At 42.0% G+C, this 26,548-nt stretch overlaps 3 protein-coding genes across 5 annotated transcripts; 1 reads left to right on the top strand and 2 right to left on the bottom strand.

Annotated features, from left to right (window-relative positions):
- The first annotated feature begins 852 nt into the window (after positions 1-852).
- On the top strand, positions 853-20,994 carry LOC126381143 (uncharacterized). Of its 2 annotated transcripts, none has more exons than XM_050030674.1 (4): positions 853-1,419; positions 19,194-19,418; positions 19,842-20,053; positions 20,631-20,994. In XM_050030674.1, exons 1-4 carry the CDS (start codon positions 1,378-1,380, stop codon positions 20,977-20,979), a joined length of 828 nt encoding a protein of 275 aa, XP_049886631.1. In that variant the 5' UTR covers positions 853-1,377; the 3' UTR covers positions 20,980-20,994. The 2 variants fall into 2 exon arrangements, with proteins under 2 accessions (XP_049886631.1, XP_049886632.1); XM_050030675.1 differs by lacking the exon at positions 853-1,419 and adding an exon at positions 1,826-1,877 and having other exon boundaries at positions 19,139-19,418.
- LOC126381145 (uncharacterized) lies at positions 2,027-18,195 on the bottom strand. 2 transcript variants are annotated; one of them, XM_050030677.1, is made up of 2 exons: positions 18,073-18,195; positions 2,027-2,721 (listed from the first exon to the last, which is right to left on the bottom strand). In XM_050030677.1, exon 2 carries the CDS (start codon positions 2,643-2,645, stop codon positions 2,034-2,036), a length of 612 nt encoding a protein of 203 aa, XP_049886634.1. In that variant the 5' UTR covers positions 2,646-2,721; positions 18,073-18,195; the 3' UTR covers positions 2,027-2,033. The 2 variants fall into 2 exon arrangements, with proteins under 2 accessions (XP_049886634.1, XP_049886635.1); XM_050030678.1 differs by having other exon boundaries at positions 2,027-2,652; positions 18,073-18,189.
- Positions 3,043-5,546, bottom strand: LOC126381140 (uncharacterized). The gene has a single exon (XM_050030669.1). It carries the CDS (start codon positions 5,435-5,437, stop codon positions 3,248-3,250), a length of 2,190 nt encoding a protein of 729 aa, XP_049886626.1. The 5' UTR covers positions 5,438-5,546; the 3' UTR covers positions 3,043-3,247.
- Positions 20,995-26,548: the final 5,554 nt, after the last annotated feature.

Below are 26,548 nucleotides of genomic sequence, written 5' to 3'. Positions count from 1 at the left end.
CTGTTCATTATATACGGACAACACCTGGCCCACCTGTATTTTGCAGACCTCGCAGGCTCGCACCAGATCGTCTCGAATTCGCAAAAGAATTGTTCGAGGAGATGCTAAGGGATGGCACCGCGCGACGTTCAGACTCACCATGGGCATCTGCACTCCACCTGGCACCGAAGGCTGGTGACACCTGGAGACCCTGCGGTGACTACCGTGCTTTAAATGCGCGGACAATTCCTGACAGATACCCAATTCGCCATATAGAAGACTTTTCTTACCGTCTAGCAGGTTCGCAGGTCTTCAACACTCTGGATTTAGTAAAGGCATACAACCAGATACCGGTTTACAAGGATGACACGCCGAAAACAGCAATCACTACGCCATTCGGTATGTTTGAATTTCCCTTTATGTCATTTGGCCTAAGAAATGCTGCACAGACTTTCCAGAGGTTCGTAGACGAAGTTCTTCGAGGCTTAGACTTCTGCTACGCGTATATCGATGATATATTGGTATTTTCTCGCGATCACAAGGAACACCTGGAACACCTAAAATAAATTTTTGAACGCCTAAAGGAGTATGGATTGCTTATTAACGAAGCTAAATGCTCATTTGGTCAAGAACAGGTCAAATTCTTAGGGTACATCGTGTCAGCGCAGGGAACGCAGCCCGTACAACAGAAGGTCGTAGCTATACAAGAATATCCACCACCAAAAACGATCAATGGCCTCCGCAGGTTCTTAGGAATGCTGAACTTCTACAGACGATTCATACCTCACGCAGCAAATGACCAAGCTTTACTACACGGTATGATTGCAGGACCTAAAGTAAAGGGATCACAACCACTTACCTGGACTCCTGAACTGTTACAGGCTTTCAACACCTACAAGGATAGTCTTTCCAGATCAACACTGCTAGCTCACCCCATCGCGAATGCACCGCTAGCCCTTGTCACCGACGCCTCGAGCACGGCCCTGGGAGCGGTTCTCCAGCAATATGTCAACTGTGAGTGGCAACCATTAGCGTTCTTTTCAAAAAAGCTGAAGAAAGCACAATGTATGTACAGCGCTTATGATAGGGAACTTTTAGCAATATACGAGTCAACCAAACATTTTCGCCACATGTTGGAAGGCAGACACTTTTCAATATACACAGACCATAAGCCTCTTATGTTCGCTTTCCAGCAACGCGATCGCCAATGTTCTCCAAGACAATTCAACCAGTTGGATTTCATAGCTCAATTCACAACAGAAATTAAGCACATCTCAGGGAAGGATAACATCACTGCCGACACTATGTCACGCATTGAGCAAATATGTTCACCACCGGACCTACACCAGTTGGCACTGTCTCAACAGCGCGATGAAGAACTGATCCAGATCATAAAAGATGGACACTCTTCACTCAAGCTGCAGGAAATCCCGGTACCAGGTATAGATTTAAAACTGTATTGCGATACATCGACGTCGAGGCCACGTCCTTTTGTTCCAAAAGAGTTCCGTCGACAGATATTCAAATCTTCACACAGCTTGAGTCACCCTGGCGCAGCAGCTTCTACAAAATTGGTGTCAGAGAAGTTCGTATGGCCTTCTATAAAGAAAGACTGTCGTACGTGGACACGTGCATGCGAACCGTGTCAAAGGAGCAAGGTGCATAGACACACATCTTCACCGTTGGGTAATTTCAAGCTACCACCATTTCGCTTCAGTCATGTCCACATTGACTTGATCGGACCGCTACCACCGTCTGAAGACTACCGTTATTGTCTGACAGCCGTAGACCGATTTACTCGCTGGCCAGAGGTACAACCGATAAAAGACATCACTGCAGAAACAATCGCACGTGTATTCTACAAGATTTGGATATCACGTTTTGGGTGCCCAGCAACGGTTATGTTAGTACGAGGGGAGCGGGGAGTGAGAATGAAACGACGCGTATTACTCACAAGATGGTCTATTAGTGACTCCCGTAACCGGTCGTGTAGGGCGCAGCGTACACGCAAATATTAATGTACCTTACATTACTAACATCCCTCCACCCTTAGCCTAATATTCCCCAAAATAATCTTTAAAAATAAACAAGTCCCGTAACGGGTTACGAGATGGAGGAGGTGGTGACTGCGCCTCGTCCGCTTCGGGAGACGCGAGGCCTGGATCCGGCGCGAGCGCAACACCGGCTGCGTGGTCGCTGACGTCGTCTGGTGTCTCAGTGCTTTCCTGAATCGACTCCTCTGTCACTTCTGAGTGTTGTTGTTCCATTGAGATTTGCTGGTCCTCATGTGCTAACAGGACTATCGGTGGTAGCTCTGTGCTGGTGTCTCCTGGTCCATCATCGCAGCTGCTGGGTGGCTGACTATCCAAACGCTGTAGCTCATCACCCGCATACTTCCACAATTGATTGATGTGGCGCCTGATGTAGACGTCGCTGGGGTGATCTAGCAGCCGCACTAAGTACATAGCGTTGCCGATGAAGTCCTCCACAACACCTTTTACCCAATATGTTTTTTGCTGTCTGTATTCTTTCACTAAAACTAAGTCACCTTTCATTAACTTTATTTTTCTATTTCCCCCATAGTATTTACCCTGTGAGCACTGGTTTTCGTTCACTACACGTTCGAGGTCGAGGTCTGATGTATTCGGGCGATACACGTTTAACATGTCTAATCTGTTTCTAAGTTTACGGCCAAACAAAATTTCGGCGGGTGATCTGCCTGTAGTGCTATGTTCTGAATTTCTATAGTTGTATAGAAATTCATTTAATTTGATTATCAAATCTTTTGCATTAATTCCTGACAAAATAAGTGATTTTATAGCCTTTTTAACGATCTTAACGCTACTCTCAGCCTGACCGTTGCTGCTTGGGTTATAGGTAGGGGTAGTTATGTGTTGAATGCCGTTCTGTACACAAAACTGTTTATTGGGGTTGTGTGTGTGTGTTGTTGTTTGCTGTTCTGGGATGGCGAATGATACACTTGTCACTCAATAGTAAACTGATTTATTGTTCACGGAAAACTTACTGTTAAATGTTGTGAAAATGTTATGAATGCACGTCCGGTACGTAAGATACAGATAATTGCACTGAATATGAGTTAATCGGCGGAATTAGGCCGCACGTGTTATAAGGTGTTCGATTACATCGAACATATTCCCGGGGGAGCAAAAATGAGCCGGGGTGCATCCACAGTAATGTTATGTTAGTAATGTTGATGATACAAGGTGAAAAAACAATAAAAATGTTAGTAAAACGTAATGTAGCTTAATTACACTGAGTCTTCATTAAAAACTAATTTGGTGAACTTCGGTTGCACTTCGTATTTTTTAAACTCTTTCATTTCACACTCACTATCACTCACAGTCACATGTACACTAGCACGATCCTTTGCTGTTGTTCTTCGCGGCGCAGCTCGAGGTCTGTGGTGGACCACCACTGTGGGCTCAGGCGCGGGCGCCGCCGCGGGCGTATGCCAGCTGCCACGAACACGACGCCACGCTGCCACCACGCCGACTACCACCAATGTTCCAATAATGCCGTAGATCGCTGTGTAATGGTGTATGTTATGATAAGAAGCCCAATCATCAGGTTCGTAGGTTTCCCTTTGTTTCATGACGTTCAGCTTGGCTCCTATTTCCTTGTAAAGCTGTGTAAGTTCCATCTCCGTTTTGTTAACGTCATCATCTTCTTGTTCTTTATCGATCGTAATGTTGATGATATGATTTATCGGTGCCACTGAGACCGTCTCTATGTTGTACCTTACGTCAGTCAAACTTTGGCGATATTTGTGTCCATAGATCGTAAATTCATTTGTTTTTATGACGCAACCATCGTCTAGGCTAATAATGTTAGCCCGCACCAGCTGATGCGCCGTAACTTGATCGCCGCATATTGTTCGCAGTTGACACCGCTCACAGCAAAAGTAAAAGTAGGTGTTTATTTTCTTTAGACTAGTCCACTTGTTTTTGCATCCGGTGATGCTTGTTTTACAATTATTATTTTTATCTACAGAACAAAGATCCCTATCAGTCTTCAATTTGTACATCGGATGTAGCGGTTTGCATAAATATATTGTACTCTCTTGAATGCATTCCTGTAGATTTTCGGGCGTAACTGGAAGATAACTATCTTTATTCAGATTAATTCCCACATATTCTGCAATCGGTGTCACTGTAAGGCTGTTTATTCCATCCAGTTTTGGAATAGTGATTATGTGGTATAAGTCGTAAATGTCTCGACTGACAAGTGGTATATTTATCTCAAAAATAAAATATTTCTCTGTCATTCTAGCCTTTGTCTTCATTAACTTGTAAATTTTGCGAAGATTCTGTTGAATGTTATCGATTGGTAATATTATATCCGAAGTCAGCAATCCAGAAATAATGTTAAGTTGTTCTTTCAACTGTTTTGGTGTCAATAGGTGTAAATTAAACTGCCCTTGATATATATCGGTAATAGTGTCCATCAGCATGTTTTGCACACTTTTAAGGTTTTGTAGCATGCCATGTGCAGATATTGCTGTTAAAGTGAAATCTTGATCGTCGTTTATGTTTTTAATTTCCGTCTGAAGTGTATTCACCGCCTTATCTAGACTATTAAGATGTTTATTTACGATTTTGTGTTGTTTGATCATAATATCTTCTGTTCTCTTTACCAAATTATATTCCGATTCCACTATCGATGTCTGATTACTCCACAACTGTTTTAAGTGCGCCTCATTACGCCTTATCTGTTCAATGTCTCGTGTGTAATGTTCTGCGAAATGTTGATCCAATACTCCGAACAGACTATTCGCAACGTAGCCTATCCCGTCGATAAGACCTCGCCGCTGTCTGGAGTGCTCGCTAAAGTGTTGAGTCAGTAGCAGCTGGTTGTAGTATTGTAGTTCAGTGTACTCGTGACGTAACTGCGGGGTGATCAAGTTGCATTTGTTACTCTTTTCCGCTGTACTACATGTCGTTTCCAGGTAAGTCAGTAATTTTTCGAATGCTGTTGTACCATCCCAATATGGAGACATGTCGTAGTACACCACTAGGGTCCACTGATCTCGCAAAAGTTGCATCTTCGCTATGGGATCGAAAAATAGTGGTTGGTTGTTATTTATCTCCGTAATGTTATTTAACCCGCTCGATGTCGAAACTAATGTCATAAAAAATAGAAGCGCCGCCACAATCGAAGATAGAGTCGATGGTGGACGCCTGCAGTTTCTTCCCTTTGTGTCTTTATCCTCCTGTTTATCTTTTGCTGTTTGTTCTTGTTCTGCTGACTTTACGGGTAATATACTCAGTTTCACAACGGGTCGCTTTATAATTCCATTTTCTGTTTTCAGCGATACGACACGAACGTATCCGTCGCTACCGGGATGTAATTCGATAACTCTCGCCATCGGCCATTTTCCAGCTGGCAGGTTATCGTCTTGTACGATAACTAAGTCGCCTACATACATACATACATACATACATAAACTCACGCCCGTAATCCCTAATGGGGTGGGCAGAGCCACAAGTAATCAAAGACAACTTGCAGCCACTGTTGATACGAAGTCCAAAGATGGATAAAGTCGCCTACCTGCATGTTTATTTGTGGATATTGCCACTTATTTCGTGCGTTTAATTGTGACAGATATACAGCTCTCCATCTCTTCCAGATCTGCTGAAATAGCTGGTATGTTAGGTACCATCTGGTTCTGGCGTCTTCTGCGGTGTCAATCACTGTTACTCCTGCTCTTCCTGTTAGAAAGTGTGCTGGTGTTAGGATATCAAGATCATCTATATTTTCGGTTAGTGCACAGAGAGGCCGTGAGTTTAAACATGCCTCTAACTGTGCTAAGAGGGTTGAGTACTCCTCGAATGTTAAGCGTTGTTCTCCGACTACTCTCCTCAGATGGTGTTTTAGGCTACGTACAGCGCGCTCCCAAAGATCCCCAGCACTGGGCCACGATGGCGCGTTGAAGTGCCATTGAATGTTCATGTCGGTCAAAGCTCCCACGAAGTTATCGTCAAATGTTTGTTTTACTTGTTCGTACTCCTCTTGCAAGATCCTATTGGCTCCTACAAAGTTCGTCCCGCAGTCACTATACATATGCCGCGGGGATCCACGACGCGCCGACATTCTACGAAGGGCTGCTAAAAACGCCGAACTTGTTAAATCGGTCACCAGTTAGGCACACGCGTGGCGCACGCGCGTGGGAGTGGGGTGAAAAACTTCAGCTCCGTGTTTTTATTGTTGTTAATATTATAATACGTCGAGTTGTATAGCAGAGAAATGTAGAAACGGATAGCTATTTGGACGAATGTCCTGTGTTATCATTTGTGGCGAATAAAACAGCGAGTTCAAAGTGTGGTGTATAAAAAAAGTTTTGATACCAGTGAGCTATGGCGTTATGAGTTTTTTGAGACGAATCGTCGTTATGAGTGTGAATGAGTTTTATAGGGCATTTTGTGGAAGTGTTGCCCTCCAAGTGGCTGAGGGCTTGCCAGATAAGATTGGTTTCACATTTCTTTTAATCATTTGTTGTGATACGGAGTGGGTGTATTTGTGTAGTGACAATTTGGCAGTACCCGCATAGTTTTCACTTCGGTCGAACTGCAATTCAAGTAACGTGTTGCTTGGGTACCGGTATTTCGCCGAGACTGCTTTGAGGTATTCGGTGCGTCGGTCAGCGGTGCTCGTATGCGTGGTGTTACAGCTCCTTGGTTGTGAGTTCGAATCCAGACGCGACGCCTTTTTGACTTTTTTTTTTCCCCCTTTATTTAACAGTTTTAATAGTGACTTTTTTTTTTTGAATATACTTTTTTGTTATTATTGTATTTTAAACCAAGTTTAGAGATTTTCATAGGAAAAGAGATTTTAGGAATGAATTAAGGAATGGATCTTGTTAATTTAGTATGTAATGTTTTGTGTTAGTTCTTTTCCCTTTTTTTTGTTTTGTTAGTTTTATATTTTCTTATTATTTTATTTTATTTTTTAGGATGTTTTGATTAAATGTTATTTTTGTTAGGTAATAAATGTAGAATGGGTTTAAGTAGATATTGGTTGCATGGAATTTTTGGACAGTACTTTTAATAAAATTTTTTTTTTTTTTTTGGACGGTTTTTAACTGTTTAATTTATTTGGCTATTTGGTTTCTTTTCATAGTGTGTATTTTTTAAATTGTTTTTACTATTATAATTTTATATTTGGTGTTTTATATTGCGTACTCAGTATTATTATTTTAATTTTTAATATTATTATTTAGGGAATAATGTATCACGTTTTGTTAGACACTGTTTTTATTTTAAGACTGCGAATGGCAAATTCGAATATTGTTGTAATGTCCTAGTTTTTCCGATTCCTGTGGAGTTTTGGAATATCTGTAGCTTGTTTCAATAATTTTGAATTACATTTGGAACGAGTTATTTATTTATTTTAAAGATGTCTTTACCCACCACATTAGATCCTTCAATGCCTAATTCCTCTGGCGGCGCTGCTGGGGGCTTATCACTGGATGGGTATGAGAGATGTGTGCTCTGCGCACAGCCACGTTTCTTTAAGGGTCAAAGGGGTCTTAATATCCATTTGGGTAAGGTTCACAGGAGAGCCCCTCAGGTTCAACCAAATGAAGCCTCCAGTTCTGATGTAACACCAGTCCGCTCGGAGCCGGATATTCCGTTTTGGGAATTTCTGGGGAAATGCAAAAAACACATGCCGGTAGTCAAAAGGATTCCGCGTGGTGCGAGGTTGTCAGTTGCGGCTGCCTTACAAAGAACGGTTGACAGGGTCGTTGCGGTTAACGATTTCGATAGCTGGAAGAAGCTCTTTACTTTTGCGTACCGAATATTGCATGTCTGTAAGGATGATTCTCGTTCTATCTCTCTCACCCAATCAATTAAGAATAATTGCATCAATCAGAGTGATTTGTTACATGTCGAAAGAGATGGTCATGGTGGGGCTGGAGTTATTCGAGAGAAACCTTATAATGTTATAAGGAGGATAGAGAGCAAAGTAGGTGATGGGGATCTGAGAGGAGCGGCGCAGTTAATTTTTACCAGTGATTCGCTGGCCCCGAACTCTGAAGAAACGCTTCTTTCTTTGAGTTCGAAGCATCCTGTTCCTGCGACTCATTCCGTATTGCCAGATCCCCCGAAATCTTCAGAACCCTCTCCGCAAGCAACGGCGGAGGATGTGTTGGCTGCTCTAATGAGTTTCCGCAATGGTTCGGCGGCTGGTTTGGATGGGTTGTCTCCTCAACATTTAAAGGACCTTGTTTGTGGCTCTACCGGTGTTGCAGGGAGAAGTCTACAGTTGAGTTTGGTTTCTTTGGTTAATATCATGTTGGCTGGGAAAGTTCCTGTAGGAGCGACTGACGTTCTGTATGGTGCCAACCTTTGTGCCTTAAAAAAGAAGGATGGGGGTATACGACCCATAGCTGTAGGTACAACAGTGAGGCGGTTGGTTTCCAAGATATGTTGTAAATACGTATACCCTTGTTTGAGTGAGCACTTTCAGCCAAGGCAACTGGGTTTCGGAACCAAGGGGGGTTGCGAGGCTGCTGTGCATTCGGTAAGATCTTTCCTGAAGGAGGGTATTGGGCAGGTGTTAATTAAGGTAGATGTCAAGAATGCATTTAATTCTATCGACAGGGGCTGTTTTTTGAGGGGGGTCAAGGAGCATATACCGGCTATTTATGCGTATTTGTGGCAATGTTATAGTGAACCTTCCAAATTGGTCTACAATCATCATCTTTTGTTTTCTTCTACCGGTTGCCAGCAGGGAGATCCTTTGGGTCCAGCAATTTTCGGCTTGGGTATAAATCCAATAGTTTTCGGCCTCAGATCTCCTTTGAATGTGTGGTACCTCGATGATGGCACTATAGGAGGGGATGCGTCTGTGGTGCTTTCAGATCTCGAGGTTTTGATTAAGAAATTTTCCGATATTGGTTTGCATTTAAATTTTGATAAATGCGAGTTGTTTTTGCAGGATTCTTTAATGGGCCAGGCGAGTGTTAGAATTATTTCGGAATTCAATGCACTTGCTCCCGGTATTAAAGTGGTGAGCAAAGATTCCCTTCGGCTGTTGGGTGCTCCCTTATTGGAGGAATCGATCCCAGGTTTCGTGGATGAGCAGCTCGTTAAATTTGCACAGTCCTCTGATCGGCTTTATAAAATTAACGCACATATGGCATTGTTTGTTATTAGATTTTGTTTGTTTGTGCCCAAGTTCACGTATTTTATGAGATGCTCTTTGTTGTGGTGGTTCCCGGAGCAGCTGGAAAAAATGGATTGTGCAGTTCGGGAGCTGCTCTCGAGAATTTTGAATTGTCGAATGGATGACGGTGCTTGGGACCTGGCTTCTCTCCCGGTGAGGTTTGGAGGCATTGGCGTGAGAAAGATCTCGGCTGTTGCTCTTCCTGCTTTTTTGTCCTCTGCTTACGCTTCTACCTTGCTATGCGGAAAGATACTTAACCCTTTTTCGGGTTCCGTGCAGGTTTTTGGTGTGGCGGAGGCCACGAGTGCTTGGAGTTCGTTGCGGCCTGGTGATCTGCCTTTGAACCAGTTTTCGCAGAAGCAGTGGGATGAACCTTTGTGTAAAAAGGTTCAGCAAAATCTGGTTGCGAGTTGCGCCACTGCGGAGGATCGCTCTCGTCTTTTGGCCCTGTATGAGAGGGAGTCGGGTTTTTGGCTACAGGCGCTTCCTTCGGTGAATGTGGGTACACTTCTTGACGACGTCACGCTGTCCCTTGCTATTGGGCTTCGCTTGGGGGTGCAAATAAATCAGCCACATCTGTGTCGATGCGGAGCCTTAGTCAATGATTTGGGGCGCCATGGTTTGTCATGTCTGAGGAGTGCGGGTCGGATACCTCGTCATGCCTCCTTAAATGACATAATACGCAGGGCTCTTTCTTCTATAGGAGTCCCGTCCATTCTGGAGCCCAGTGGAATTATTCGCGCGGATGGCAAACGTCCGGATGGGTTGACGTTGGTTCCGTGGAGCATGGGTCGTTGTCTCGTATGGGATGCGACTTGTGTTGACTCTTTGGCACCTTCTCATGTACCTTCGACCTCTGTTAGGGCAGGTGCTGCGGCCCAGGCAGCGGAGGAGGGGAAGAGAAGGAAATATGTGGGTTTAAGTGGGTCGTATATCTTTTTGCCATTCGCAGTGGAGACGATGGGTCCGTGGGGTCCTGAGGCGAAATTATTTTTGAGTGACATTTCGGCGCGTCTCATTGAGGCAACTGGCGATCCGAGAGCTGGCAGTTATTTTGCGCAGAGGATAGGCCTGGCAGTTCAGAGGGGGAATGCTGCCAGTGTTTTGGGCGCTCTGCCTCAGTGCGGCGCGCTGGAGGAGATCTTCTATTTATAATAAGTTCGTATTGTTAATATTGTTATTTTTAGATCATTTATTTGTTTATATTTAATATATCTTCACCAGTTCTAAATGAATGGCTTTAGTCACCATGCAAATAAAAAGTGCAACGTAGCCCTTTATAGATTTCGCATTCCTCATCTTGTTTGCTTTGATGTTCAGAAAACCAGTGTAATCCACGCCTGTGTGATAAAAGGGGTGGGCTGGTTCGACACGAGCAGCTGGTAAGTCTCCCATTAATTGATGTTGTGTTTTCGGATTGTTCTTTCTACAGGTTACGCAGCCCCGCACTATCTTCTTCACGATGTTGTTTCCTCCAGGGATCCAGTACTGCAGTCTGAGATTGGCTAGAGTCAGACGAGGACCACCGTGAAAGGTAAGTTCATGTGCTTCGTTAACCAATAGCTCTGCGAGCCGACTATGTGGAGGTATGATTTTTGGTTGTTTCATCTCGAAGTGTATGTTCGCGTGACTTAACCGACCACCGACGCGTAGGATGCCGTCTCTATCTATGTGCGGATTTAGGTTGATTAACTTACTTTTGATATGTATTTTTTCGTGTTTGCGTAATTGTTCAAATTCCTGTCTGTATTCATTCATTTGTGTATGTTTTACGATAGTCTGCTTCGCCTTGCGTAATTTTTGTAACGTGAGATAGCTCGGCCTTTCGTCACGTTTAGGTGTCACTGCCCTGAGTATCCATGCTAATATGCGTGTTACTTTCTGAAATGAATTATGTTTTGTTAACAGCTGGCTTATAATGTTTTCATGGTTATGATGTTGTGTCGCGTTTGAATGCATAGGGTATGTTTTCTTAATTTCCTCTTCTGTTTTGTACGTTTCTTTTTCAGCTTGTTCGGGAATAAATGTTTTTAGCCACGCCGGGCCTTCTCTCCATAGCAAATGTTCCTGTAGTTGAGACGGGTACATTCCCCGGCTCGCTGCATCGGCCGGGTTTTCTAACGATTTAACGTAACGCCAGCACGTGCTCGGCATGACGTCAATGATTTGTTGTACGCGGTTAGCCACAAAGGGTCTCCATCGGTAAGGTTCTCCTTGTAACCAACCGAGCACCACCATCGAATCGGTCCAGCCATGCAGGTCCAATTCATGTTGTGATAGCGCCTCCCTTATTTTGCTCATGAGCTTCGACAGCAAGTGAGCACCGCTCAACTCGAGTCGGGGCAGCGTGATAGCTTTTTTATGTGGTACTAACTTTGTTTTAGCGGCCACTATGATAGTTTTTGTTTGACCCTTTACTCTTGCATAAACGACGCAGGCATACGCTTCAATGGATGCGTCACAGAAGCCATGTAATTCTATGACGTCACCCTTGTGGCTTCGGATCCATCTCGGCACTTCGTGTTGTTTGAGACAATGTAACTCCTCCTTTATCTTAGTCCACTCTCTCTGAATTTTATCTGATACCTTATCATCCCAGTTGAGCTCATCCTTCCATACCGTTTGAAAAAGCAATTTTAATTTTGTTGTTAAGGGTGCCAACCAACCCAAAGGATCGAATAATTTTGATATCTCAGACAGTAGAACTCTTTTGGTTGTTATTTTTGTTTTGTTAGATATGTTATAGTTAAATGTGAAAATATCATTTGTAGAATTCCAAGATAGACCCAATGTTTTCGATTCATCGCCTGTTTTAAAATTGAATACGTTGTCTTCCGATTTGTTTTGTTCCGATTTGATCTCTTCCAGTAGCCTGTTTTCGTTTGAAGACCATTTCCTAAGATTAAAGCCACCCGCCTTCATAAGAAGGTTCAAGTTAGAGATCAATTCCTTTCCTTCTTCTATAGTGTCTGCTCCATGTACAAGGTCATCCATATAAAATGCCGTTTCTACCACTTTTGACGCTTCAGGGAAGTTTTGTCGTTCATCTTCGGCCAGCCGTCTCAATGTCATCATCGCTAAGAATGGTGCTGCTCGCGTACCGTAAGTGACAGTTGTTAGGTTAAATGTTTCTATTGGCTGTTCCGGTGATTCTCTCCAAAATATTTTTTGATACCTGTGATCAGCTTCGTTGACTAGAATCATCCTAAACATCTTCTCGATATCTGCTGTAAACGCATATTGGTATTGTCTCCATTTGAGCAGTAATGTTTGTAGGTCTACTTGGAGGTTAGGGCCTGTTAGCATGAGGTCATTCAGGCTACACCCTGAATCAGTCCTGTGGGATGCGTTGAATACAACCCTGTATTTCGTAGTAAGAGAGTCTACGCGTTCGACACCGTGGTGAGGTAAATAGTATTCAGGTGTCTCATTACCGCGCGGTGCCGGTGTCATATGTTTCATTGTTTCATATTCATTCATGAATTTTATGTAATCGCTAGCCATTTTAGGCTGTTTTAGAAATTTTTTCTCTAAACTTCTAAATTGTGCCAATGCTGTTCCTTTTGAGAATCCCAATTTGTCTTGTATGTCGTCTTTTAGTGGTAGTCTGACTTCATATCGCCCGTCATCCTTTCTGTTAGTTGTTTCATTGTAATACGTAATACACAGTTGGTCTTCCACCGATAATTTTGATTGTTCGCATATCTCTTCGACCTCCCAAAACTTCTTCATCTCATCGATGTTATGCATTAACACGTTGCATTTGTATGTTTTTACGCCTCCGCACAAAAGCCAACCTAGCCTGGTTTGTTGCACAATGGGCTCGGCGTGATTTTCTCCTTTAATCATGCCGCTCAAAAGGATGTTTGAATAAATATCAGCGCCAAATAAAATCTCTACAGGGCGACTGATGTAAAAATCGGGGTCTGCGAGCGATATGTTTTCAATGTGGTTCCACTCGGGTTTAGTAAATGTTCTGTTAGGTAAGTTACCGATCAAATTGTTCATTATAATAACATCTGTTTGAAATTCATAATCATTGTGTATGGAGTGACAGTCAATGTTGAGCATGCCCTTTCCGCAGCTTTCTCTCTCTCCGACCCCAAAAATCGTTCCTTTACAGCTTCCTCTTTTCAGTTTCAACTGTTGGGCGGCTCGCTCGGTAATTAACGAAACTTGAGAACCTTGATCAATCAATGCTCTCATGTTATGGTAAGTGCCATCGGCTCCCTTAACTTTTACCATAGCTGTTGATAATAACACCTCCGTCTGATTTTGTTCATTTTTGCGGCACGTGACTGTTAATGTTTTCATTTTGTAGGTATGTAGCTGTTACACCGAAAGTTGATGCAGTCGACCTATTTGTAAATGCATCATGCAATATGGTGTTATGTTTCTTCGCACATTTTCGACATGTTAGCTTAGATTTGCAATCGCTGTTGTTATGCGAGAATAGGCAATTAACACACACTCGCAACTCTTTAACAGTTTTTATTTTTTGCTCGTTTGTTGATTCCAGAAAGTTCTTGCAATTATACAGTCCGTGATCGTTGTTGCAGAGTGGACATTTTATCAAAGTTGCGTGAAATGTTGATTTTGCAATAGGTTTGTTATAACCGCGATTCCAAGTATTGTTTGTTGGGGCAAGCGAATATTTTTTGATTTGCGGTGATTGTTGAAACTGTTGACCTCCGAATGTTTTAGGTTGGTTTGTTATTATGTCATTTTTGCGACGAGATGTTTCCAAGGCTGTAAATTTTCCCTCTAAGAAGTCAAGAAATTCTTGTAGTGTAGGCAGCTCTCTGCGATTTTTCAGCGAATCGATGTATTCAGCGTGACTGTCGGCGTCTAATTTCAGGTCTAAGATATGTACAATGAGAGGGTCCCACGCGGTAATATCTACTCCCAAGTTCTTAATTGCGTTGAGTGACTCTTGAGTGACGTCATACATTCTTTTAATTTGAGCCAGTGATTGCTGTCTCATGATTGGTAGTTCAAGAAGTATGTTAATGTGTGTTGAAAACAAAAGCCGCTTGTTGTTATAGCGGTGGTTGAGTATATCCCAACACACCGTATAATTTTCAGAACTGATGGGCAGATGCTGGATAAGTCGCTCTGCTTCCCCACGAACTTTACTTTTCAGAAACTGCATTTTCTGAGCCTTTGACAGGGAGGGATTATTGTGAATGGCTTCTGAAAAAAGGTCTTTAAAAGACACCCACTGATTGTAGTTGCCATTAAAGGCAGGGACTTCTAATGTTGGAGTTGTTTTCTCCCTATGTTTTTCCGACCACATCTTTGAGTTAATCGTCTTCTTAATGTTATTATATTGAATTTCGTACCTGTTAAATAAATCTTCCATGTCTTTGTTATCTTGTCCATTCAGCTCACTCTCTATCTCCCAGTGAAGACAATCAATAGTTCTCCAGCGCGACTCTAGTGTTTTCAATGTGTCTTCATACTCCCACTTCTCCGTTATTGTTTCGATGTTAATGTTGGTTAATGTTCGTTGAAAAGCCTTATAATTTGCCGCTTGTTTTCGTAGTTGCTCATCTAACTTGCTGTTGATCGTTCCTTTAAAATAATCATTGTTTTCTTCCCTCTTCGACTCGCTTGTTTTTTGTTGTAATGTTATGTTACTTGTTTCCGGAATTTTCCTCTGTCCACTTTTCTCTTGTTCTGTTTCTTGATATTTAGTAATGTAGGCGCTCACCTCCAAATAAAATGTTTTTGTTGATTCATAGTAATCACCGATAAATTTTCACTCGACTTGTCCTCGTACTTGTTCAATATAAGATGGTTTGCATGAAAGTCGTGGAATAGTTCCATCAACTCATCTAACCTCCTGGAAGCAATAATCTTTCTACGCTCCACATTCTCCTTCTTGAAATCCTTAAACAGTTTCTCAATTGCTGCATTCAGATCGAGTTGTTTGGTTAGAAGATCTTCCATGTTAATGTTTTGTTGAATGTTCAATAGTAAGTCTTCGAATGACTGTTGTTGTTGCTGTGGAATGTTGTTACGTCACACAACCTCTGTTGATGTTCTGTTTCACTGTTTATGTTCCGCTGGTTCCTTTGGCGCGTACGGCAAGCTTTTAGTGTGTTATAAGCACTTTCTCAATCCGCTGGTGAGATCCGCTTGTGGAAGGACAGCGAACCGATTGCTAACACAGCTAGAAGTCACCAAAAACCACCAAAGTTGGTATCCGGCTCGAAGGACCAATATTGGGGTTGTCTGTGTGTTGTTGTTTGCTGTTCTGGGATAGCGAATGATACACTTGTCACTCAATAGTAAACTGATTTATTGTTCACGGAAAACTTACTGTTAAATGTTGTGAAAATGTTATGAATGCACGTCCGGTACGTAAGATACAGATAATTGCACTGAATATGAGTTAATCGGCGGAATTAGGCCGCACGTGTTATAAGGTGTTCGATTACATCGAACACTGTTTGAACTCTGAGGAAACGAATGAGGTGCCGTTATCCGTGCAAATCGTTTTAATCAACCCAAACCTACTCATCACTTCACATAATTTACTTATTACGGCCTTAGTTCCGTACCCCGTGGATACGTCAAAACACTCTAACCATTTTGAATAGGCATCCACTACAATTAGGTATACCCTCCCGTTAACCGGTCCTAGAAAATCTAAATGTACTCGGTACCATGGCTCAGGCGGATAAGGCCAGGCCGTGAGAGGGGCGCGGCGCGGCGCGGGACGTAGCGTCTGACACACGTCGCACGACGAGACGAACCTATCGATATCAGCTGATAAGCCCGGCCACCAAAACCGGTTCCGCGCTTCCGCCTTCATTTTATTTGTGCCTAAATGCCCATTATGCAAATCTCTCAATACCACTAATCGTTTGCTAGACGGTACTACTAACTTGTATCCACGTACTAAACAAGATTTTTCTACAGATAACTCTGCTCGACACATAAAATATGGTTTTAATTGATTACCTATAAAATGTCGTGGCCACCCTGACTGTACATACTTACATACCTTTGATAGTACATCATCATTTTGTGTCTCCTTGCCGATATCTGTGAGATTCACGAATGGTTCTTCGCCGCTTCCATTGTAAACAAAGTTTACGTAGATTGCCGTATCTATAGACTCGACTTCGTTTTGGCTGTCTTGAATGTTGAAGTTGCCCGTAGACGACCTACTCAAGAAATCTGCGGCGTTTAGATTGCTCCTTATGTATTCTATCGTAAAATTATACGATGTTAAGTATATTGCATATCTCTGTAACCGATTAGCAGTAACCTCCGGTATACCTTTGTCTGAATTAAAAATCGATAACAACGGTTTATGGTCAGTTCTTAAAACAAACGGAATGGCCCTACCATACAAATATTGATGGTATTTCCTTACACCAAAAATAATCGCGGTCGCCTCTTTCTGGATCTGACTATAACTTAGCTCCGCTTTAGACAGAGACCGTGACGCGTAGGAGATCGGGCGCTCGATGCCGTCGGCCGCCACCTGCGACAGCACAGCACCCAGCCCGCTCGGCGACGCGTCCACAGTCAGGATCAGCTTGGCTCGCGGATCAAAGTGCGCTAACGTTATGTCAGACACCAAATCACTTTTAATTTGCGATACCGCGGCATCATGCTCCGCGTTCCACTGCCATTTAACGTTTTTCTGTAGTAAGGTATGTAAGGGGCTTAACACACTAGACGCGTTTTTTATAAAGTTCCTATAATAGTTGACCATGCCTAAAAATGACTTTAATTCTGTTACATTAGTCGGTGTCTTAGCCTTTAACACCGCTTCGACTTTATCTTGACATTTGTGTAAACCTTTGCGATCTATTCTAAACCCTAAGTAAGAAACTGATTCCTGAAAAAGTTTACACTTGCTTTTTTGTAAGACTAAACCGGCTTGCTCTAGTCTACCTAGCACTTCCTGTAGCCTGCTCATGTGCTCCCCTTCGGAGCTACCTGTCACCAAGATATCGTCCTGAGAAACCAACACATTCTCGATCCCGGCGAGCACCTGCTCCAGCGTTCTCTGAAAAATGGCTGCTGAGCTAGATAGGCCAAACACTAGTCTGGTGAACTTAAATAAGCCCTTGTGGGTGTTGATGCAAGTGAGCAGTTGGGATTCCTCATCTAAAACTAGCTGGTTGTAAGCTTGCGACAGGTCTAGTTTCGAGAACGTCTTCCCACCATGAAGCTTAGAGAACAACTCCTCTATACGTGGCAACGGGTACTTCTCTATGACTAGCTGTTTGTTCAGAGAGACCGAATAATCAGCACATAGACGGATGTCGCCGTTGCTCTTCAAGACCGGGACTATGGGGCTAGCATAGTCTGCGTTGCCGACGGGCACCAGAATACCTACCTTGACCAACCGTTCCAACTCTCGTTCTACTTTCTCTCTAAGAGCAAATGGCACTTGTCTCGCTTTGAAATACATTGGTTTAGAATCTGGTTTCACACGTAATTCAACTTTGTGTTCTTTTAAGCAACCTAGGTCATCGGAAAATAATTTGGGATATAACACGGTCATCCGCTCCAGATAGTCCGTACAGGTGTTTACTGAAGTGATTTGCAAGCCAAACTTGGATATAAAATCTCTACCTAACAGATTCGGACCGCCACCCCTAACTACAAACACTGTTAAAAACTCAGTTTTGGATTTGTAAGTAAAAGGCAAGGTGAGAGTACCCACAACGGATATATTGGTGCCGTTATATCCCTGTAAAATAACTTCACTAGGCTTTAACTTCACGTTGTTAAAATATTTGTTATAAATTTTGTCAGGAACTAACGTTACCGCCGAACCGGTATCTATTTCAAAAGTAATTTTCTCTTTATAAACCAGTACAGATGCCCGCATTGGCTCACCGTTATTAGATGATATGTTACAAATGAAGTTACGCTTACCATCATCACCCGAATCATCACCCTCGACCTCAATAAAGTGTTGCTGCACCTTATTGTTGGGGCACACCCGACGCAGGTGCCCCCGGTTGCCGCACTTGTCGCACTTGTACCGCTTGTACCGGCACTCCTCCGCCCGGTGTCCCAAATTGCCGCATACAAAACACGCGGTCGAGCGCGGTTCTCGAGCGATCTCAGCCGCGGCCCCCAAGGCTCCTCTGCTGTTGCTGCCGCGCGGGCCGTGTGGTCGCACGCTGCCACCCGCTCCGGCCGCCATCCTATACACGGGTACTTCGACGTGTGGCGCGGCTCCTGGCGCCGCCTGCGCCGCCCCGAGTCGAGCACACCGTATAGCCTGAGCAGTTTCTAACGCTTTGCTCAGCGTCAGCTCCGCCATGTCCATCGTGAAGAGCTTGTCCCGCTCGCGGCCCGGCTGCATACCGAGCACGAAGCGGTCCCGCAACAGCTCGTTGAGACAAGCCGCCGGGAACGCGCAGTCCACAGCGAGCCCGCGCACCCGCGCCGCCCACTGTGCTAGATCTTCCGATGCCTGTTGAGTCACTAAGTAGAACCGATTTCGTTCCGCAAATCCACATTTAGCCGGCTCACAATGGTCGTCCAGTAGTTTCACTATCGCGTCATATTCTAATACGTTAATTTTACTAGGTAACGCTAAGTCCCTAATCAATTTAAACGTTGGTTCTGCTAAACTACTGAGTAACACCGCCCGACGCTTCACTGTCGTTTTGCTGTCCACCTCCAAATCGTTCGCGAGAAACCATTGTTCTAGTTTATCTTTAAAAACTGTCCAGTCTTGGTTCTCGTGATTGAAAGTGCCCATCGCGCCTATTGTCACTCTCGCCATGTCCGTTTATTAATCACACACTCCCGAATAACTTAATCGTACGCGTCTGAGGCCGCCACGTCGCCACTGTTAGTACGAGGGGAGCGGGGAGAGAGAATGAAACGACGCGTATTACTCACAAGATGGTCTATTAGTGACTCCCGTAACCGGTCGTGTAGGGCGCAGCGTACACGCAAATCTTAATGTACCTTACATTACTAACAGGTTACTACGGACCAGGGTAGACAGTTTACTTCACGCCTGTTCAAATCTTTGACAGATCTTTGCGGAGTACAGCTACGCCAGACAACAGCATACCATCCGGCAGCTAACGGGATGGTTGAGCGGCTACATAGGACCCCGAAAGCAGCGATCATGGCTCATGATGACAAGCGGTGGACAGACGTGCTTCCCACAGTATTGCTGGGATTGCGGACAGCGTGGAAGCCTGACATCCAGAGTTCAGCAGCAGAGTTGGTATACGGTGAGGCCCTCAGGATACCTGGTGAGTTTGTTCAAGCGAAAAATAAACACACAGCAACAGAGACCAGTAATTTTATAACACAACTAAAGCAACACATGTCAGAATTGAGACCACAACCAGCAGCAAGGCATGGACAGAAAAATGTTTTCGTCCACAACGACCTCAAAACAGCGTCACATGTGTTTGTACGCAAAGACGCACTACGAGGAGCATTAGAGCCACCATATACCGGTCCATATAAAATTATTTCACGGACTGACAAAACAATTACACTAGATTTGACCAGAGGACCTGTGACTGTATCAGTCGACAGAGTTAAGCCGGCATATCTAGAGGCAGACTTAGATCAGGAAGCGACTCCAAGTTGCATGAGAAAAGACGGTGCGCAGCCTATTCAGACTCGCTCAGGCCGTCGCGTTAATTTTCCCAATTATTTTTATGCAGGACTTTAAATCTCCCAAGGGGGTGGTGTGGCGCATCACTACATCGACGACGTCCCATCACTACACCAGGCGAGCGAGGAGCATGCGGGGGCGCGGAGACGCGCACACGCAGCGAGCTACCAGTTCGCCGCGGGCATCGCCAGTGCCGCTCCAAACGACTCCGAGCACACCCGCGTCGCTTTGCTTACGCTCCCGCGCTATTATCCTCGCTACGTATTTACGCGATTATTCTTTCTCCTTCAAGCTTACCTCATCATTCTTCACTCTAGTATTGTATACCTTCCCCCATCGCTCGCGTTTCATCTTCTGTGCATCTGTAACCTTCTATTCTATCTCTTCTATCATTAAACTTCATTTCTACGCTTCAAGCTTCGTTTCAATTATATAGACATATATCTATAGGCTTGATACCTTGATTTCTTCAACAAAAGTCACGGGTTCGATTCCCTGTCGAGTCAATTTACGATCCGGTTCATTACTTTACGTTCGAGAACGGTCCGTATCCCTCAGTTTAAAGGCTCCTGCTGTTCCTGCTGTTTATGGCCTCCGTGGTCCAGTGGTTGAGCGTTGGGCTCACGATCCGGAGGCCCCGGGTTCGAATCCCTGTGGGGACGTATCACAAGAATCACTTTGTTTTTATTTATGTTATCGTTATCTCTCGAACAAGTATACATTCCCTACATTCCATACATTCACCAATGTTTTAACTATTTATATTTATTATCAAATATGACAGCAAGTTGGTTTTTATTACTTTGTAACTCTAAAATATATTTTCTTTTTATTACAGGAAGAAAGCAAAGACACACGACATCTTCGGGCTAAGTCACGGGCGCACAGTCGGCAATGAAGGAAGCGACAAGAGGATCGTATCGTACTTCGTGAACAAGGTGGCGAACGGGTCAGAGCGGCGTACAACTAGCTTGGATGGCGAATACGTGGTGGACTTGAAGATATACCATGCCAACGACGTGAACAACACTGATTCAAGAGAAGTCTGGCGCAAGGCTCTTCTACGAATCAAGCTGCAGACTCCGGATGACAGCGATGAGTGGAAGTTGTTACAGAAGCTAGTTACACGAATTGACAAAAACTTTGAAGATGAACCACGATTTTACTCTGACAAACATGTAGATTGAACACGATTGAACAAATAAAAGCATTACTCCTTACCTACTTTATTTTCTTTAATTACGCCTAACATCAATACTTACACACTCGTACCTACCAAAAACTCGTAAATAAAAATTTTCTGATACTTAAGTACTTCAAATTAACATTGAATCACTTTGATTAGTTACTTTGATCACTTTGATTACAAACGCAGATTCGATTCTTATTCAAAGATTTAGCGAAGTTAAAATTCTGTTTATCACGATTATTTACACTTTTATCATGTTTACATTGTGTTAAACATCCTCTTGCAGTGGGCAGTATTCACAACATCTATTGTAAGTACATACAAAATAGAATTATTAAAGCATGAACCTTGTTTAAACTTGTTGAGACTTGAACCTTGTTTCAACTTGTTAAAACATTTTTCAATAACTTACTTCTTTCACATTTTATTTTTGTTGTTATTCTTGATTTTGTTCTTGGTGTTGTCTTGTGATGGGTAATTAATGTGTTATTTTATACAGGGTGTTAGGGACATCGTAACGAAAAAAAAAATGGAACGCCTATTTGATTGTACTAAAAACGATGGTGGGTGTTTTTCTTGTCGCAAATGTTTAATTAAGATTTTGAATTTTTACTGTGCCGCAATGTAAGTCGAACAACGCGGCACACAGACGTTAAACCTACGCACGGCTACGTTACGCGTGCGTGCGTGATACGATGTTGTATCTAGGTAGGAGTTTTCATTCTCTTGTATTTAGATGCTTAGTGGTGCAACGTTTAAAAATGTTGAGTTTGTTGAAGTAGAACACCTACTGCCACAATTTTTCACGCACGGTACCTACCTACCAGTTATTAAAACGTTCCTAACTTATTAACAATAAAAACCCTACTCTTGCCTTACCTTAATTGTTATTCCTTCGGATGAAGTACCTAGGTAGGTACCCTAGAACATGTCACGTCACGTAGGTATGCAACATCGCGTTTCCTCCGCGGTAGGTAGGTATCACACGCACTCACAAACACAACACCTTGCTCTTTAATAAACATCAACAATCTTCCATACTTTTGTGCAATAAATGGTCTATGATCTATCATCATAGTCGACACTACTCATTTACAGAATAAAAGAAACACAAAACACTCACAAACACGAAAAAAATATCCTCGAAAAACATCACGCGATTCGGGTCAAGTTAAGCTTAGTATTCGACTGAGCGGAAGCGCGCGGCGGCGTTAGCGCAAAGCATCAAAGGCGCGCCGACGACGCGCCGGCCGCGGCCGAGTCGAGCCGACGACTAGACAGAGAGAGAGAAGTATGTTTATGGTGCAAGTGACAGAGAAAGAAATAGTATCTGTTCGTATGCCTACTTTATTGGCGAGCGTTGCCCTTGACCCGTGCGCCGGCTATTCACCTGCGCATAGCTGAAGTTGTAGATACGTTATTATTATTATTGATGACATTGATAAAATGTAATAATTAGTAATTTTTATTTGTTTATTTTAAATGTGCGTTCTATGCAGCTTAAAACACAATATGGGACTGAAAAAAATCTAATTTTTTTATGAATTTTGCGACAGGAAACTTCACTTGATACCCTCAAAGAAATACCTAGTATCTGTTCGTAATGCCTACTTTATTGGCGCGCGTTGCTCTTGATCCGTGAGGCTATTCACGTCCGAGTATCCATCAAGACAGATTAAACAAGCCCTAACTCGGAGGTCTTGCGTCCCAGGATCCTTTAATTATGTCTTAGAACCTTCTTGGCCTATGTGGTCCAGTGGTTGAGCGATGGGATGCGGAGGGTCCGGGTTCGTATTCCGGTGGGGACATATCACAAAAATCTGTTTATAAGGCCTTTGGTTGGGACGTTACATTGTAGTGCCGTTTCTTTCAGCCTCCGGATTAGTTACAGGGGATCCGTTTTATAGCTTTTTTTGTAGTATTGAACACAGCGCCATCTCGCCTTGTTCGATGTAAGGTCCGTGAGCATCGACTTGCTATCGTTGGGCTCCGCAGTCGACGACTTTCCACCAGTAACCGGAAGATGGCGTGTGCCGATATTATGCGGAAGGCTATATCTTGGAGTCCCTTGTCAAGTAGCTGCTGAAGAATGTTGGTGTCAATATTTAATACAAAATTATATTTGGGAATTTTCGGTCTGTCTCCTGTCCTTGGACTTGTTAATAACTTGCATTTTGAGTGTGCGACGGCGGCGTCATCTAACGGACGATTGAGGTCGTACTAGCTTTGTCCGTGACGTCCCAAGTTGTGATGCGGTGGGTAGCGGTTCGAAATGAAAGGCCCAAGTGCAGATTAAATACTGAATTTATTTGAATAAATGCACCCTATTTATAATGGGTTGTATGACTAACATTTTAATGATAAATTTATATTGGGTTACAATGTTATGTTAAGGATCAAGTTTAAGGTATCTTATAACTAATCTCATTATCCGTAAATGGTCATAGAATATGGTCATATAATATTTCTTTCCTCTTGTTACGATCAAAACAAACCTTATATGGTATACACGTGTACCGTCTCTTCTTTCTTTGTTTTTCTTATATATCTACCTACTCCTACACCACATCTTCATCCTTTGGGAAAAATAAAATAATAATTAAAGTATATTATTATTATTTTTGTTTACACAAAATACAGCTTTGTCCTATTCTTGTGCACAATATTTTCTTTGTTATCTTCTTTTATTTTTACATTTTCACCCATATCACTAATGACTGTGAATGGTCCTAGGTAAATTTTACCCAACTTATCTCTATTTTCATTTTTAACCAATATTAAATCTCCTGGTTCATATTTTATTGCGTTTAACCTTTTATCATGAACTGTTTTTCTTTTTTCCTTTGATTTTATTAAATTTTCTCTAGCTTCTAATTGTGATTTCTGTAATCTGTACTTTAATTCTATTGGATAATTATCATAGTTATAAATTGGGTCAACTTTACTCATAAGATTGTTTGGTATATTACATAGTTTTCCAAATACTAGTTCAAATGGTGTAAATTTTGTTTCACTGTGTACAGTAGTATTATATGCAAAACACCAGTATGGTATCCATGAGCTCCACATTTGATAATGATTATCTGTCTGGATTCTTAGGAAAGCTCCTAAGGATTTATGTGAGTTTTCTAAAGATCCTATACTTTCATGATGGTATGCAGTTGCTTGAATTTGGTTTACATGTAATAGTTTACAAACATCTTTCATGATTACTGAAATGAATTCTGTACCTCTATCAGTTGCTATTTCGCAAGGTATACCGTATCGTAAAATAAAATTGTCAACAAATGATCGTGCTACAGTTTCGGCTTCCTTGTTTGGAATTGGGTAAGCTTCGACATATTTAGTTAGTTCACATTGTAGAGTCAAAATGTATACATATCCATTTGCATCTTTATTAAAAGGTCCTACTATGTCTAAATAAACTTTTTCAAATGCCGTAGATGCTGTAGTTGTGATACACATTGGCTGTTTGATATTCTTATGATATTTTTGTATTTGACATTTTTCACACTTCTTTACAAATTTCGCTATATCATTATCCATGTTTGTCCAATAATAATGTCTCTTAATATTGTTCGTCATTCGCCTAATACCTGCATGGCCACTGCTAGGTAAAATATGAAAATCATTCAGTATAACTTTCTGGTCATCTGTATTATCTACTTTTTTAACACCTTGTATAATACACAATCGTGGTCCCTGCCACTTACTTTCTTCTTTTATTTTCTTAGCTAGCTCTTTTATAATTTTCTTATTATCTTCTCTGCGAATTATGCATAATTCCTTTATTTCTAATTTGTTACAAAATTCCTCTAGTTCTTTCACGACGAAAACTCGTTTCAGCCATGATCCAGAACTGGGATTTATAGTAACCATTGAGTTCATAGGTGTGTACATAAATGTATCATTTCCGCTACGTATTCCTTTGCCACATAATGCATTCTTTTTATATTCATTTTTATCTAAACTTAGTTCTATATAATTTTTAGGCTTTCTTGTTAATTCTACGACTCTTGGGTGATCAGTCCAATCGTCTGTATCATTGCCTTTTATTTTTTCGGTAGTTTCCTTGTTTCTTCCATTTTCTATCATTTGTCGCCGTCTTCGTGTCATGACCATTATAGTATTGATTTTGTTGTTCATTGATTTTAACTCGTCTGACGTTATTATTATTCGCGATAATGCATCTGCTGCTGTATTGTCTTTCCCTCGAGTGTACTCGATCACAAAATTATACTCTTTCAAACACAATCTAAACTTTGTTAATCTACTTGACGGGTTGTTCATGTTGAATAAGTATATTAATGGTCTGTGATCTGTACAAATTTTGAATTTCCTGCCGTACAGGTAGGGTCGAAAATATTTAACTGCCCAAACTATTGCCAATAGTTCCCTTTCTATGACTGGATAATTTCTTTCAGCTTGATTCAAAGCACGACTTGCATATGCTACTGGTAGTTTGTTTTTATTTGATAAAACACATCCAATTGCTAACCCTGAAGCGTCTGTTTGTAAAATAAATTGGTTTTCTTTTTCAAAATTTGGGTATTGTAATAATGGTGGATTTTTTAGCGCATCCTTTAGCGTTTCAAAAGCAATTTGACAGTCTTTATTCCATTCAAATTGTGCGTTTTTTCGTGTTAATTTATTTAAACTGCTGGTTATTTTTGCAAAATCTGGTATAAATTTTCTGTAATAATTCGCAAAAGCAACGAATCTTTTTACTTCATCCGCATTTTTTGGTACTGGATACTTTTCTACCGCTTTGATTTTATCAGGATCTGGTTTTATACCTGTGGGCGTTACAATGTGACCCAGATACAACAGTTCTTTTTTCAGAAAATTACATTTCGATGGATTCAATCTCATGTTTACTTTTCTTAATCGCGTAAAAACATCGATAAGATTTTTGTTATGCTGATTTAAATTTCGTCCTACTACAATGATGTCGTCCAGATAAACTATACATTTATCATAATTTAAACCTGATAATGCAATTGTCATTGCTCTACTAAAAGCGTTCGGACTTGTTTTTAAGCCCATTGGTAGCCTCTTCATTTGATAATGTTAATCCGCCACGAACGCTGTGTACTTTCTACTTTCAGGATCTAATCTAATTTGATAGTATCCCTGATTTAGATCAAGATGACTAAAGTACATAGCTCCTGACAATGAATCTAAGATTTCGGTTATGTTTGGTAGAGGAAATTTGTCGTCTTGTATACACTCATTTAACTTTCTATAATCAAGTACTATTCTCCATTTTCTTTCCCCACTGGCGTCTATTTTCTTTGGTACTATTAGTAACGGACTTGACCACTCTGAGGTTGACTCTTCAATAATGTCACTGTCTAACATTTCTTGGATTTGTTTTTTGATTTCTGCCTTTTGAGCATGTGGTAAACGATAAGGTTTGGAATATACTGGACTAACGCCTGCTTTTAAGTGTATCTTCTGTTCATATAAATTACAAATGTTTAATTTATCCCCTGGCAAATGAAATATATCTGCAAATTTCGCACAGATTTTGGATATCTCAAATTTTTCTTCATTGTTCATTTTAT

Source organism: Pectinophora gossypiella, unplaced genomic scaffold (assembly GCF_024362695.1).
Source record: "Pectinophora gossypiella unplaced genomic scaffold, ilPecGoss1.1 Pgos_37, whole genome shotgun sequence".
Classification (NCBI taxonomy): domain Eukaryota; kingdom Metazoa; phylum Arthropoda; class Insecta; order Lepidoptera; family Gelechiidae; genus Pectinophora; species Pectinophora gossypiella.
Note: the sequence above shows the minus strand (reverse complement) of the source record. Positions and strands in the feature narration are given on the sequence as shown.

Excerpts from the sequence above, each read along its gene's own strand:
- LOC126381143 (XM_050030674.1), top strand. The coding sequence starts at position 1,378 with ATGGACACTCTTCACTCAAGCTGCAGGAAATCCCGGTACCAG. Across the intron at positions 1,420-19,193 it reads GCAGGAAATCCCGGTACCAG|ATCTTTGCGGAGTACAGCTA; the intron begins GTATAGATTTAA and ends AATCTTTGACAG. Across the intron at positions 20,054-20,630 it reads CGCGCTATTATCCTCGCTAC|GAAGAAAGCAAAGACACACG; the intron begins GTATTTACGCGA and ends TTTTTATTACAG.
- LOC126381145 (XM_050030677.1), bottom strand. The coding sequence starts at position 2,645 with ATGTTAAACGTGTATCGCCCGAATACATCAGACCTCGACCTCGAACGT.
- LOC126381140 (XM_050030669.1), bottom strand. The coding sequence starts at position 5,437 with ATGTATGTATGTATGTATGTAGGCGACTTAGTTATCGTACAAGACGAT.